The following is a 14029-nucleotide window of genomic DNA, read 5'->3' on the forward strand; positions in this document are numbered from 1 at the left end:
GTGTGTGTGTGTGTGTGTGTGTGTGTGTGTGTGTGTGTGTGTGTGGTGCTCAGATAGATACTTTGGTGCTCTATCTCTGCTTTCTATTTACAGTAAAAAACACTACATGTTTTGCTCTGTGACACTCCAACACCCCAACTCTACTGTCTTCCTGTTTTAGACTGCCCCCTTGTGGCCAGCTTGAGGTACGAAATTTCCTCTCAAATAATACTGTTGTCACATTCCTGACTTCTGCTGAATTGATTTGGGTGTAACTGATATGATGTAACTGTTACGGAAGCACACAAGTGACTCTTTGATAAGACTTTCATGTGGTGTGTACCTGGTCTTAAAGTATTTTTTTGTGTCCCTATATATTTGGTTTTATTAACCGATCAACTTCATTGAAAATGTATGTTATTTTATGGCATTTCACTATCATTTTATAGATATATACGTATGACAATATTGTTTCATATGATTGTCTGGTTAGACTTGCACTTGAACAATTGTTTTTGCATTATACTACTGAAAACTGTGAGGTCTCTAAGGCGAGAGAGCCGTAATGGCGGGTCTGAAATGATTTGTTTGCTATTCTTTGGGCATTAGAAGGCATGCAAGTGCGTTCGAAGCTAATGTAACACAACCACAACACTGGAATAACAATGGACTGAAAATCAATATGTTAAATACTGATGGCAAGTGTATCATCAAATGACTGAACATTCGACCTCTGTAACAGCGACAGAAACGTGTGCATGCATCTTCTGATCATCGCTATCCAGAGCTGTAGATATGTTTAGAGGCTGAGAGCAGCTCCTGGCCAAAGGTACAAATCAGCCGTAAAGGTACAGAGGTGGACTTTCTCTCCTCACACTCCTCATGCACTAGATCCTCTGGATCCACATTGCCAGTTGAATGGCATCTTATGAGACTTTTGCTTCCCCCAATCCTGTTCTTTTTTATTTAACTCAAACTTTTTTACAGCAATAGCTGAACACTAATTATTATTTATTGTGATTTTATTATTATTATTTCTTTCTTTTATTCTGATATGTTAATTGTGCTATATTATGACAAGGCTACTTGAGTAATAGGTAGTGATCCCTCTTTGTGTTTATGAAGACTGGTCTCTCTTCCTGACCGAGAATAATTCAGCAATAAGATAATAATCATCTCATCTCAGTTTGGAGTAACAACAGCACTTTTCTGTGTAGTTTTACTGTCAAATAATGTGACTGTAGTTGCGTAGCATGAAGGATTTTGTCACAATAAAATGTGCAAGATGTTTTTTAATAATTTCTTGTGTTTTGCAGATTTCTGCACCAACATGTGTTGAATTTTATTTATTCATTCTTTATGAAAAGTTTGTTATCAAAAACTATTTAGTTCATTACAGTGCCTCATTTGTAAGTTTCGCTATATTTTAATTTCACTGTTGTCTGTTCAATTGAATTAAAGCCTTTGTGTTAATCGGTTGCAACTAGATGTACAAACGTTTAAGTTGTGGCCAAGTTTTGTTTTTAACTTTAATATCAAGAACCAATGGGGGTCAAAAAAAAAAGTAACTGTCCAAACTGAACACTAGGTGGAGATACACACTAAAACAACTGATACATAGAATATAATATATATATATATTATAAATATTCTGATCAATTTAAACATTTGCAATAATGTTCAACTCTGCAGGTTTTACAGTTAAAGAGGTGTGATGTGTGTCTTTATCACCAAAACAACGTCAATACCTTGATCAGGTACTTTTAGTTTTTACAGGTCTCAGTTACACACCAGCCCAAAGGAGTTATAACTTAAAATAAAGATGTAATTTAGTAGATTTAATGGGAATATTTCTATAAATAATGTCAAAACCGGCACCAGAATTCAACCAATCAAACACAAGAAGAAAAACTGAATAACACTTTAGGTAAAGAAAAGTTCTCTAATGTGTGATTAATGGCCGCAAGTATTCCTCCATAATTTCATCTTACTAATCAAGAAGGATAATGGTTTTAGTTAAACACTGCTTAGATTCGTACGTTCAGAAAAAAATGATTTTTTAATTAAAAATAACAATATACAAAAAGATTTTGTTAAATCACAGGCCTCTGACCAACAGGCTGAACATCAAATTTTACAGGTGCCCAAATTGACCAACAGGCACAGCTCAATTCTTAAAATGTATATCAACGAAATATATATTTTAAATAATTTTAAAGGGCAATGGCTTTGAAGCCGAAATAAAAAAAAAAAGGCTGACCATGTTTGTCAAGAACAAAACAAAGAAGTGAAAACAGGCTTCTTGTTTTTTTCTAAATGGGAAGAACTGTAGAATAAATTAGAATTAACAAATCTTCAACATTTAAAAACTGTTTGGTAAAAATTTATTTTGCAAAGAAGGCTACAAATATGATATTTGAGGTAAAGACAGTGTTGATCCACAGCTGAAGTTCATGATAAAGTGCCATTTCAGTTTGTGAGTGTTCGGGAAATCACGCTCCTCTGGTTCAGTGTAATCTAACGTCCACTTGTGTGTGTGTGACTTATTCCCCCGCCCTCTGTGCCTCCCCGGGGGACCGGCTCGGGCTGCCGGACCGGCTGGTGTCCGTGTCGCTGCTCGCTTTCCCGAGTCCCGCGTCGCCGCCGTCATCCGAGCCGTCCGCGCCGTGCGTCCTGACGTGCTTGCTCAGGTGGTCGGAGCGCATGAACCGCTTGCGGCACACGGCGCACTCGAACCTCTTCTCCCCGGTGTGCGTGCGCAGGTGCCGCTGGAGCTCGTCGGAGCGTGTGAAGCGTTTCCCGCAGAAGAGCCAGTTGCAGACGAACGGCCTCTCCCCGGTGTGCCAGCGCAGGTGGGCCTTCAGGTGGGACGTCTTGCCGTAGACTTTGCCGCAGCCGGGGATGTGACAGTTGTGCAGGGCCCTCCGCCGCGGGCTCGAGCCCCCCTGACCCAGGCCGTCCGCCTCCTGACAGTTCGGGCAGTCACACGTGGCTCTGCCGGAGTAGCGTCGTGAGGAGGAGCGGGAGGACGCGGGCAGAGAGACGACAGGTGATCCTGTTAACGCCCCCGTGGTCGTGGACTCGGTGTATGGACCGTGAACCGGAGGCCTGAATCCGTCAAACAGGTGCTGTGTGGTGGGGATCAGGTGCTGAGGAGCGCCGGGGCTGAAGCTGTAGTCAGTGCTGTAGCCGCTCAGAGGGGAGGGCAACCGGGCAGGGGGCTGTGCGTCAACCCAGCCGGTGCCCATATCCCACCAAGCAGATGACCCGGTACCGACCTCTCCCACCGGTTTGAACCAGGACTCATAGGGGTGTGCGTGCATCCTCGGATATATCCCGGTAATGCCTTCCACCGAGGAGGGGAACTTGGTGAGGAACATGGACCGCTGCGCATGAGTGGGGTCGTGTATATTGCTGTCTGACGGCACAGTGGGCTGGTACATCGAAAACTCGTTTCCAAAAGGAGAGTTGGCAGTGGTCACCGAAAAAGCGCTGGAGGTCTCCGTCAGTCCGGGCCCGCTGCTCCTGGGGGTCCCGGAGGGAACCCCGAGCGACGTGAGGCACATGCCCGGGGCGCCGCCTCTCCACGAGTGGAAGCCCTTTGCGAGTCCCGTGGCTCCGTCGGAGAGAGCAGGGGAGCAGGAGGGTCCGGCCTCACCGATCCTGCTGCAGGTGGCGGCCAGCATGGCCAGCGGGGTGCTGCCTAGCCGAGGCTCCTCCTGAGGGGAACACACACACATGGACACCTGTCACTACAGAGACCCGGCGAAAACATGCTGTGCGTAATTACGCACAAAGATGTCGGGCAAAGATACCCTGGTCATCTGTTGCTATATGCTTTTCAATCTGTTTGCCTCACTCGTCTTCAAAACAGCACAACACTGCAGCAGGTGAACTTTTTCATGTACGAATAGAAATAAAATGGATCTCCCTTTCCTCCATTAGATGAATCCAGTGACAGTAGAAATGTTTTTTAAACGTAATCAACTCTTTCATTTAAATCACATCCAAGAGCAGATCTTGACGAAAACAACTGCAGAACTTTATTATGACCTGAACATGGATAATGTCAGCTTATTATTATAGACTGTGAATATTATTGTTACAGGGGCACTAAGGAGGGGAAATACCGCAAAGTATCAATATAACTGCGACACACTGAGCTCTGGTAAGATAATAAACCCAAATTAACGAAAAGCTTTTTCAATTTCTTGGTAAAAATATACTGAAACCAATAAATATAAACTTACCCGGAGCAGTGTGGCAGCCATGGTCCGTGTTGTGCTGTCTCCTGCTGAGTGTGTGTGTTGGTGTGTGAGGAGGAGAGGGAGTATGTGTGTGAGCGAGTGTGTGTGCCGAGTGTGTGGGCTGTGGTCGCAGCGACTGTCTGCGATGAAAAGTGTGTGCGAGTGTGTGCTTCTCTGTCACTGCTGTAGTAGTTGTAGTTTCCTCGTGTCTCTGAAGTGTCCGCTGGGAGCCTGAGGACCAATCACAGTACAGCTCGGACTGTCCGAGAACATTTACGCTCGTAAATTATAAAAGCGAAATCTCGCGAGGGGAGACGATGTGGGATTTCCTGTGAACTGCTGTTGGGAAAACCTATTGTTTTTATTTTCTATCGAAGTCAACTTATTCGTAAAGGTAGTTTAAAAACAACAGATGTTAAGTGTAGTTAAGTTCAGTGTTATCCAGTACAACTTTACGAAACAAAACAATACCGATAATCACATTCCACGAACAAAACCTTTCATATGAATAGCAACATAAATACAGAAGATGGCTGAAGTGTTGTGCAGCTAAAATAGGGGAGATACATAAAAAGATCAAATAAATTTGTTTTAAAGTTTTTAAAAGCCCGGAGAGAAACAAATAGGTTTTGAGGTGTGTGTTAAAAGCGTCCAGGGTTGGTGAGGACCTGATGTGGATAAGAAGACTGTTGCACAGTTTAGGTTTGGGTTGATTTGGTTAAAAAGTCAAGTAGCTGTTCAGTTATTTATTTGTTAATGCTACAGAGGTTTTATTACAATTTATATTGGTTATTTACAAAGCTCAAACACCACCAGGCTTCAGTATGAGCCATGAAAGTGGATAAAGTGCAGAGACCTATTCAATAAAACAAAATAAAATAAAACAAGAGTAAAAAAGGTTTAAAATCAAACTGTGTCACCTACAATTTATCCAACAAAATTCTAAAAAAAATCCACAGATACAACACTGAGGGACACGGATAGTTTTAATCAGTGCTGGTAACTCGACTACTCAAGTACATATTTGAGGTCCTTGTACTTTACATTAGTAATGGCATTTATGCAACATTCTTCCTCACCACTACACCTCAGAGGGAGATATTGAACCTTTTACTCCACACATATCTGACAGCTTTACAGCGTAAACCATGTATCTCCGGATGTGTTGAGGTTAAAGTGAAGGCTGACGTGTTCCTTTATGTGTTGAGATAATTATTATAAAAGCGTATTGCATCAGGTTGAAATTGCATCATCGCAAATCTGAAAACAGGCAGATTTTCTGAATGTATGAAAAGTAAGGACTTTATACATAGTTCTCACAGACATATAACGCTATTATAGAATTTGATTCTTTGCTTTGGATTAAACTTCAACAGTGTATAAAGTATATCAAATGAGCTCAACCTTAAAAACCAGCAGCAGCTAAATTCTGCAGGAATATTAATCCAGACACATCAGATAGAATAGAAAAGGATCTAAATACTTCTTCAAGCACTTGTTTAAAGTTAATGGGTTTTTCAGTAAAGGTGCTTCAGGGTCTTGACAGTCTCAAGCGACCCGACCTGATGGGTCGGACAGAAACACTTTGTCTCAGATCCACAGGCTGTTGTTTTCAGTGATGTTTTGAAGCCATGCAGAGGGAGAGGCTGATGAATGATAGGCCGGCCCCGTCCGTCCCATCCTGTCCCTGGGGCGTATCCAGTCAGCCCTGGGGGAGGAGAGGGAGGAAACTACCACCACTGCCTCTGCAATTTCATCTCATTCAGCTGAAAACAAATGTTGTCTTTAAAAAAACAAAAAACGCCTCTTCCTGTCCTGTTTTTCAACTTTGCAAATCATTTAAACGCAGCAGTTAAATCATTTAAACCGAGCTCGGACTAGGACTATAAACTGCGAGGAACAACTTTAATAACTCGGGTGTGATGATGTAAATAGTTCCAATCCTTTTCAAGCCACGGATGGTTACCCAATATAGTGACGCAGGCCCTGGAAATAACCCAGAATTATCCGCGGCCTCTCACGCCAGCCTATGATCAAAAGCACATGCAGAGGGAGCATTTCATTTGAATTTCAAATTTAATAAAACAGCAAGATTTAATCAATTTCACTCATTTGTTTGGTATTAACTGCCTCCCTGTCCTTCCCTCGTCTCTCTTGTTCTATGAGCAGCTGGAATGAAATCAGCTGACGCACACACACACACACACAGACACACACACACACAGAAAAGTTAATCACATTCCAACCCAGCATTCACACCATGTGATTGATAGTGGGCAAGATTAATTTTGGTGATGCTGCGCAAAGACAAATGGTTCACTCCAGCAGAGAGCTTGAATTTCTGTCTGCTCTTTGAAACTTTTAATGTCTTCAAGTCAACTCCACTGCCTCGTAGTTTCTGCTCTCGCGAGGACTGTCCACTGTCGTTTGCGTTTTAAGAAGTCAGTTGTGAGTGTTCACTTGACAAAATCGCATTAAAATGAGCTCTGTGTATTAGTGTTTGGACAGCCCACAAACACTAATACACGGCCACAGCAGTGGACAAGAGAAAATCACACACTCCCACGCTGAGCCCTGTTTCCCCCCCACAGCCTCAGGCGTGGCTGAATGCACAGGTGGAGTCTACAGTAGGCCATCATCCCCTTAACCTGATCGCCATCCTCCCGAGCCACCCAAACAGCTGTCCCTCTTTTAGAAGCATTCTTTTCCCACACTGAAACTGTGAGTGTGTGTGTGTTTATATATGTGTGTGTGTGTGTGTGTGTGTTCTTTAAAGACCCCCAATGAAACCCTGTCTGAGCCCCAACCTGTTCCCTTAGCGATGATAATGACCACATTATCACGCGCCATCGAACGACAACAAAAAAGATTGTCGTGTGCTTTCCAATCACTTTGTGGGCACTGAGACAGAAGAGAGTGGAAAGAAAGGAGTGAAATAAAGATCTGGCACTTCTCTGGGAAAGGGGTGGGTGAAGTGTTTTATTTCTCCTCGCTGTTTTCCTCATCCCCTCTTTTGTTGCCGAAGCGATAGTCGCAGTGATCCAGAGGGCAGCGCAGCCATCTTGGTCAGCTTCCCCCCGCTGAGACAATTAGTGGGAGAATCACAAAAGTCAAAAGACGAGCGGCTGAACACACATTCATTACAACCATCCATTTCAGAAAAAGAAGGGAAAAAAGCAAAAAGGTTGAAGATCCTGTGCCGTCTTTCTGTGAATCTGTGTCAATTCAGATATAGTTAGTATAAAGATTCATGTTCAAGTTAAATCTTACATCCTTATCTATAAATGAATAAATATTTGAAGGATTATATTAAATTAATTTACCGTCCCTATTTTCGATTGGATGTTAAACTTAAACATACAGAAGTAGTAGCATATGACACAAGAAAATACATTAAAACATGGCACAAGGCACAAGCAATGCAGGACATGTGATGCTTTATAAAAGACGATACAATTATAAAATAAGCACCAGCACTTTCCTGACAACATGACTCATCTCTCTTTAAAACGGTTTAGCTTGAGTCTGAAAATGATCCCAGTCATGATTCACTTTAAGAAAAGTTTACCCTGAATATAAAAATCCATTACTCAATTAATGTCATTGTTGTATTAATTAATAATATTGGTGTAATATTGATACTATTGAAACAAATATTGATACTATTGATCATTATTCATAAAAAAACTAAAACTCGAACAATCTTCTCCACTGTCCAGCAGCTCATTTTGATCCAGAAATATCACAGTCAAAGTCTGATAGAACAACAAAGAATTGGTGTATTTAGTTAGGAATGAATACATTTAGTTTGGAATGAATACATTTGTCCACGAGGAAAGATATAGATGGACTACAAAATTAGTCACCACTGGATCCACTCTAACAGAGCGAAATCAAGCTATCTACAGCTGCTCCATCACCTTGGTACGTAAGGGGCACTCGGCAGAGAAGATTCACCCAAAGGTGAACTTGTTTTCCAGGTGAGCTGTGTGCCAGGATGTGCCTGGAGCAGCTCCTCCTCGGCTTCCTGTAATTACTGTGAGGAGAGGGGGGCACGTCCGCCGTCTGTCAGCACGCCACAGATGGACGACTGTGGCAGCAGAGTCAGAAAAGTGATAGAAAAAAATAAAACAAACTCTAACAAGCGATTTTACAAGATTCCTCCTTCGTTTGCTGTTACAGAATTAATTGGATGGCAGAGCACATACCTCCGGCAAGGCCCAACAGTCCACTTAAATTCAATCACTCATAGATATCTTTACTCTAAATTTGCCTATGTTAAAAAAAAAAAATCAAATCCATGAATCATTCCCATGGAAATTGGGGAAAATACAAAAGAACAACATTATCTTGGAATGTTTAAAAAATCCTGTATCTATGCAAAGATTTACAGGTTCTTTCTTGGCCCATGTCCCATTCCTCCACCACCAGACAGGGTTGGAAACAAATCCTCCTTGGCTCACTTTTTGTCCATCGCCTGTCGTCTGTTACAGTTTGTATCTTGTGCTCCCTTGGAAATCTTTTTGTTCTCTCAAATCAAATCAGATAGTACAATCACAGACAAGTGCAGGGATATACTAGTAAAACAAAGCAGGACAAAGGGTTGGTCATGTGGCTGACATTGTTGCGTGCAGATGCATATTTTTCATCAAAGAGAGCTTTGGATTCACACATACACACATACAGGGGTCAGAGAGGGCATCTCCCGTCTGTGTTTCTATGCAGCAGAACTCCTGGAAACATGGATTAAGTAATTAGACTGTGGTGGTGCTTCATTCACATTCATGCATACACCACATCTACATGTTCCAGGAGACACACTCATTCATAAAAATGAAGGGAAATGATGAGTGGGGGAGGACTGCTTCATAGGTGAGGAGAGGGGAGTGCTCTGCTGGGTGTGAGACACAAGTTGGAGCTGAGGGTAAATTGAAATTGCACTTTATGAGTAGCATCTCTTTGTTACACACACACACACACACACAAACACACCCACACACACACACATAGACGTAGGTTTGGGTTGATGGATGCCCGCGGTTTGTTAAGTCATACATCACAGAGGTCATTTAACCTGCCAACACATCTGCTGTCTCTGCCCTCAGAAAGAGAGGAAGAGGAGGGGAGTGGAGAGAGATTTATAAAGGCGGTGAAGGAGAGAATTATGCAGGGTGAGAGAGAATGAGGCCATGATTAGTAACTGGAGTGGATGAAAAGCTCTCATTCTGTGTCCCCCCCCAACCCCAGCGCACGCACACACACACACACACACACTCACACACACACACACACACACACACTGTGCTGCAAAATAGCATCTTTTTAACAAGCATCCTCACCAAAGCTGCTTGCGTTATGAGTTTCTCCGCCGCGCCATCAACTTTCGTCTTGTCTCTGTTAACTACTGACAATAAAGTTGCAGATTTATGTCGAGGAAGTCGCTCTGCGTGCCAAGATATTAACGAGATGCCTCTGAAGGAGTCGTCTTCATCGATTCCTTCAAATGCTGTTGACGTTTGGTCAGACGTTTCAAAGGGATGGTGTGTGTTTGAGTGTGTGTGTGTGTGTGTGTGTGTGTGTGTGTGTGTGTGTGTGTGTTGATTGCAGATCGATTCATTTTATCCACTCATGTTGCCTCTACATTATCTAGTCTTCTAAATATTTAAAATACACACATCTAAATAACATATAAAAAAAATCCTTACATGTGGCAGTGAAAGTGACATTATCTTTTTCTGTAACATTACATCACACAGTTTGTGCCCATTGACATTACACTATGGGACCCTCACTGTTGAGCTCTATTCCTCACCTCCAATCACTAATGTCTTCTCCCCCAATCATTTCATTTTTCACATGACGAGTGGTAACAGGTTGGTTCACAGAACATCACATTTTTTTGAATCATCGACTCCCGTCTCCTCACTCTTCCCTCTTTTCTCTTTCTACCTGCTTTCTCAATATTTAATCGTCGGTTGTCTATATCGTTATTATCTTCTCCGATCCACAACAAAATCATTTAAAGGCCATTTCAGAGTCTTAACAGTCATATGTTATAGTACACTAGTTTTGCAAACCATGTCCTTTGTTGTTCTTTCTTCTGCCGCTCAACACAGGAATTGTTTAATAATATATTATTTGTATAATTTCAAATTTATTAGGCTATTGTTGTACGTGTGGTAATGCAGTGTAGAAACTAAAATTCGCACTCTATTACCAAACTGGAATGGCACTCAGTAGAACGCACACCTACACCAATGTCGAAGAGACGCTTAAGAAACCACATTTATATTGATTCAATCTGGATTATTATTTGGATCTGCAAATCACACACACACACATTAATATCAGTCCCTTAAACAATTTTTGCCGCCCCGTGATCCAGATCGTCACCAAAATCCTTTGCGTCGGGCCCCATCCCTCCACAAAACTACATGGAAATCGGTTGAGTAGTTTTGCTTAAACAAACAAATGCGAGTCTACAATTTAATCTTAAGGAACATCATTCCACAAAATTTCAATTAGAAGTTGTTGTTTTTTGCCAATAAAAGGAATTTCACATGTCTTGCTAAATGTCTCGGCGTCTGTATACTGCGGCTCAGACAAGTAGGGATGTTAATCAAAGTCAAATGCTTCGTTGACATTGTCGGCATCATCAGAAAAAGATTCAGCTGTAATCATTTCTCTGTGTGAAATCCAAACTGCTCTCACTCATGCTTCCTGCAACAAGTCTCATGAGACATCTCATTGAGCAAGACAAGTGTTTGCCAAACTCTGAGCAAGGATCTAGAATATAAATTTGAGCCTTAAATTTGGCATAAAAAAATATATTATTACAGTGTAGCCACAGAGGCAATTTACAGTTTTTTGTAAGTATAGGCTACCATTAATATGCACACCTGCATTTATCAACATAGGGCCCAGGTTAAAACAGGAATTCCCCTTTAACAAGTCTGTTGTTTGAACCTACATGACTTCTTCCATACTGCATTCTGGAAAAACCCAAGAGTAACTATTGTTTTTGTAGCATCTGGCGACTGCTGTATTAGTTAACAAGCTAAATTAGAGTGGATACAGCATTTCAAAGTCTGTTATCATGGCCTATTTTCCAGAGCTGACTCATAAACACACACCCTGTTTCTGAGTTATACCTTCCGAGTCACAGCTTGTTCCCGACACCAGAGAAGAAGGGTGATGATGGTGAGAGCAAGTAGAGTAGAGGAAGGATGATGATTCTACATGTCACATATGTTTTGATGTCTTAAGCTTTTTTTTTAAAGCTTCTCTGAGATGATTTTCTGCAGCTAAAGAGGGTGATGTTGCTCAGTATGAACCACAGAAGAGAAGAGCACTCAGATGAACCTCACCACTCTCCCTCTCGCCCACAAAAACTGCCTCTCGCTCTCTTTCCTTGATTAAATCCTGTTCTGACCGTGATCTCTGTTCTCTTCACCAATAACACTCCTCATCCCTCGTTCACACACACACACACACACACACACACACACACACACACACACACGTTGGAGACGAGGAGATTAATTTACTCTTGTTCATTTTTCAACTTCTGCGTCTTCTCTGTGTTTAATGTGTGCTTGAATGTGTGTGTGTCCGCTGATTGATGCGTTGAAGCCCAGGAGCATAATCATACACTTCCAGACGCCATTATTCACTTTCAGTCTTGATGGATGAACTTGATGCACTTGATCACTGCTACCTCAGCGTGGGGGGTCTGGGTCATCTTCGAGGTGTGTGTGTTTGTGTGTGTCTGTCTGTGTGTGTGTGTGTGTGTGTGTGTGTTTGTGTCATTGGCCAGCAGTCCATCCGTCTGTCTGAGGCAAGTAGTGATAGAGTAGACAGCCATGGCTGTTTGTGTCGAAATTAAGTGTGTTTGTGTGTTTTGTTTTTAAAAAGAGTTTTATTTGGCTCCTCTTTTGAAGAGATTTGGGGAAAAGTTTCCAGAAAAACCTAAATCCAAAGTAAATCATCCCAAACATGTGGCTCCTACATCCACCTGAATGTAAATGGAGATCGAAACTCCGTGTAAATCCCTACAGCTGTTGTTTTCACCCTTGAGCAGACAATTTATCTACTGTCGCTAACACACTGTAGCAGATGCCGTCAGCGCCTGCCTGAAACCCACAATTAACACAGTTATCTCCACTTCACTTCAACGAAAACGATCCGCTCTCAGTGCATTACACTTCCTCTGCTTTCAGTGGTTACGCTCGCTGCCACAGTTCAAGTACAGTGTGTTGAACGCTTTCACTTCATAATTAACACATCAACTTTTTCAGGTCAAAGACTTCAATTCATAATTGACAGTCTGAAGTACTTGAACTGAAGTTGTCTAGTTGCAACTATACGTATATACACACATGTGTGTGTTTGTGTTTGTGTGTGTGAGTGTGTGTGTGTGTGTGTGTGTGTGTGTGTGTGTGTGTGTGTGTGTGTGTGTGTGTGTGTGTGTGTGTGTGTGTGTGTGTGTGTGTGTGCGTTCATGTAAAGGTTACCATTAATTATTCTATGTGAGCCAAAGAACACTTAGGCATGCAGCTACTACCATGCATTCACACACACACACACAGACACACACACACAGACACACACACACACACACACACACACACACACACACACACACACACACACCATTCATACTATGTTCCTGGTTAACTAGTGCTCCTCCCACTCAATGCGTTTCACCTCGCCACAATGCCTGCCATAAAATTCGGGGGCTGAAGGAGCAGAGGAAGAGAGGGGGGGATTAAGAGATGGCTTGATGTTAAATTGACTGGAAAAAAGCTGCTTGCTTTTTCATGCTAATTGCCGTGCAACAAATTGTTAATTTATTCCACAAAGAAACACAAAACAACTGCAAGATTTAGCTCAACACGTCTGCAGTTTGCAACACAAGCATCAACCAGATTGTCTGTACATTTACTTACATTCATTCACATGTTTACATGCCAACCATCAGTGCACGCACGCACACACACACATTCTGAGCCTCATGGCCATCAATCAGGGTGGATGGAGGCACCAAACAGATAAGAGAAAAGAAAGCAGGTCAATACACATCCTACACTATCCCTCTGTCTCTCTTCTTGCTCTCTCTCTCTCTCTCTCTCTCTTTCTCTCTCTCACACACACACACACACACACACACACAAACACACACACACGCATTCCTGCACATTCTCTCGGACCAGGTTCAGGTGTTTTTCAGGTGATTTCGTGGTTGCTGTTTTATTGATGGTTCCCGTCAAACATGAAACGCATCTGTTCCCATCCAACCACACACACACACGCACTGCCTCCGGGCTGTCATTCACTACATACACAGACAGTCAGGAACAAGTGGTTGGCGTCAGCTCTACCAGGCCCGCAAGTCAAGTCAGATCCTGCACTGAACGACTATCACACACACACTCACACACACGCACACACACACACACTTGCACACTTATCTTGGATCTTTATGGCGTGCTGCACCCTCCACTTAGCGCTGCTGTAAAGGTCTTCCTGAACTCATACAAGAGTACCATCTTCAAAGCGGCCCATGCACGCACATGCACATACAAGCACACACACACACACACACACACACACACACACACACACACACACACACACACACACACACACACACAAACTCTACAGAGCCGCACAGACTTCTAAGCGGACTTAATCATTTCACATTTAGCTTCAAAGGGACTCCTTAAACACATGCTTGCTCACTGTCTGAAAGCACAGCATGGTTGCCGTTCTCTTTAATAGTCCTTCACTTCTGCTTAATTCTG

The 14029-nt window shown here is 42.5% G+C and overlaps 1 protein-coding gene across 1 annotated transcript; it reads right to left on the reverse strand.

Annotated features, from left to right (window-relative positions):
* Window positions 1–2522: 2522 nt before the first annotated feature.
* sp8a (sp8 transcription factor a) lies at window positions 2523–4499 on the reverse strand. Its single transcript, XM_061093344.1, has 2 exons — window positions 4230–4499; window positions 2523–3698 (listed from the first exon to the last, which is right to left on the reverse strand). The coding sequence occupies exons 1-2, from the start codon at window positions 4248–4250 to the stop codon at window positions 2523–2525; spliced, it is 1197 nt and encodes a 398-aa protein (XP_060949327.1). The 5' UTR covers window positions 4251–4499.
* Between the last annotated feature and the right edge of the window lie 9530 nt (window positions 4500–14029).

The sequence above is a fragment of the Limanda limanda genome, chromosome 19 (assembly GCF_963576545.1).
Source record: "Limanda limanda chromosome 19, fLimLim1.1, whole genome shotgun sequence".
NCBI lineage: Eukaryota > Metazoa > Chordata > Actinopteri > Pleuronectiformes > Pleuronectidae > Limanda > Limanda limanda.

Bases quoted from the DNA above. Each gene is read 5' to 3' on its own strand.
- sp8a (XM_061093344.1), bottom strand. From the start codon at position 4,250: ATGGCTGCCACACTGCTCCGG. The intron at 3,699-4,229 runs GTAAGTTTATAT...TGTTCCCCTCAG, and splicing joins TGGCTGCCACACTGCTCCGG to GAGGAGCCTCGGCTAGGCAG.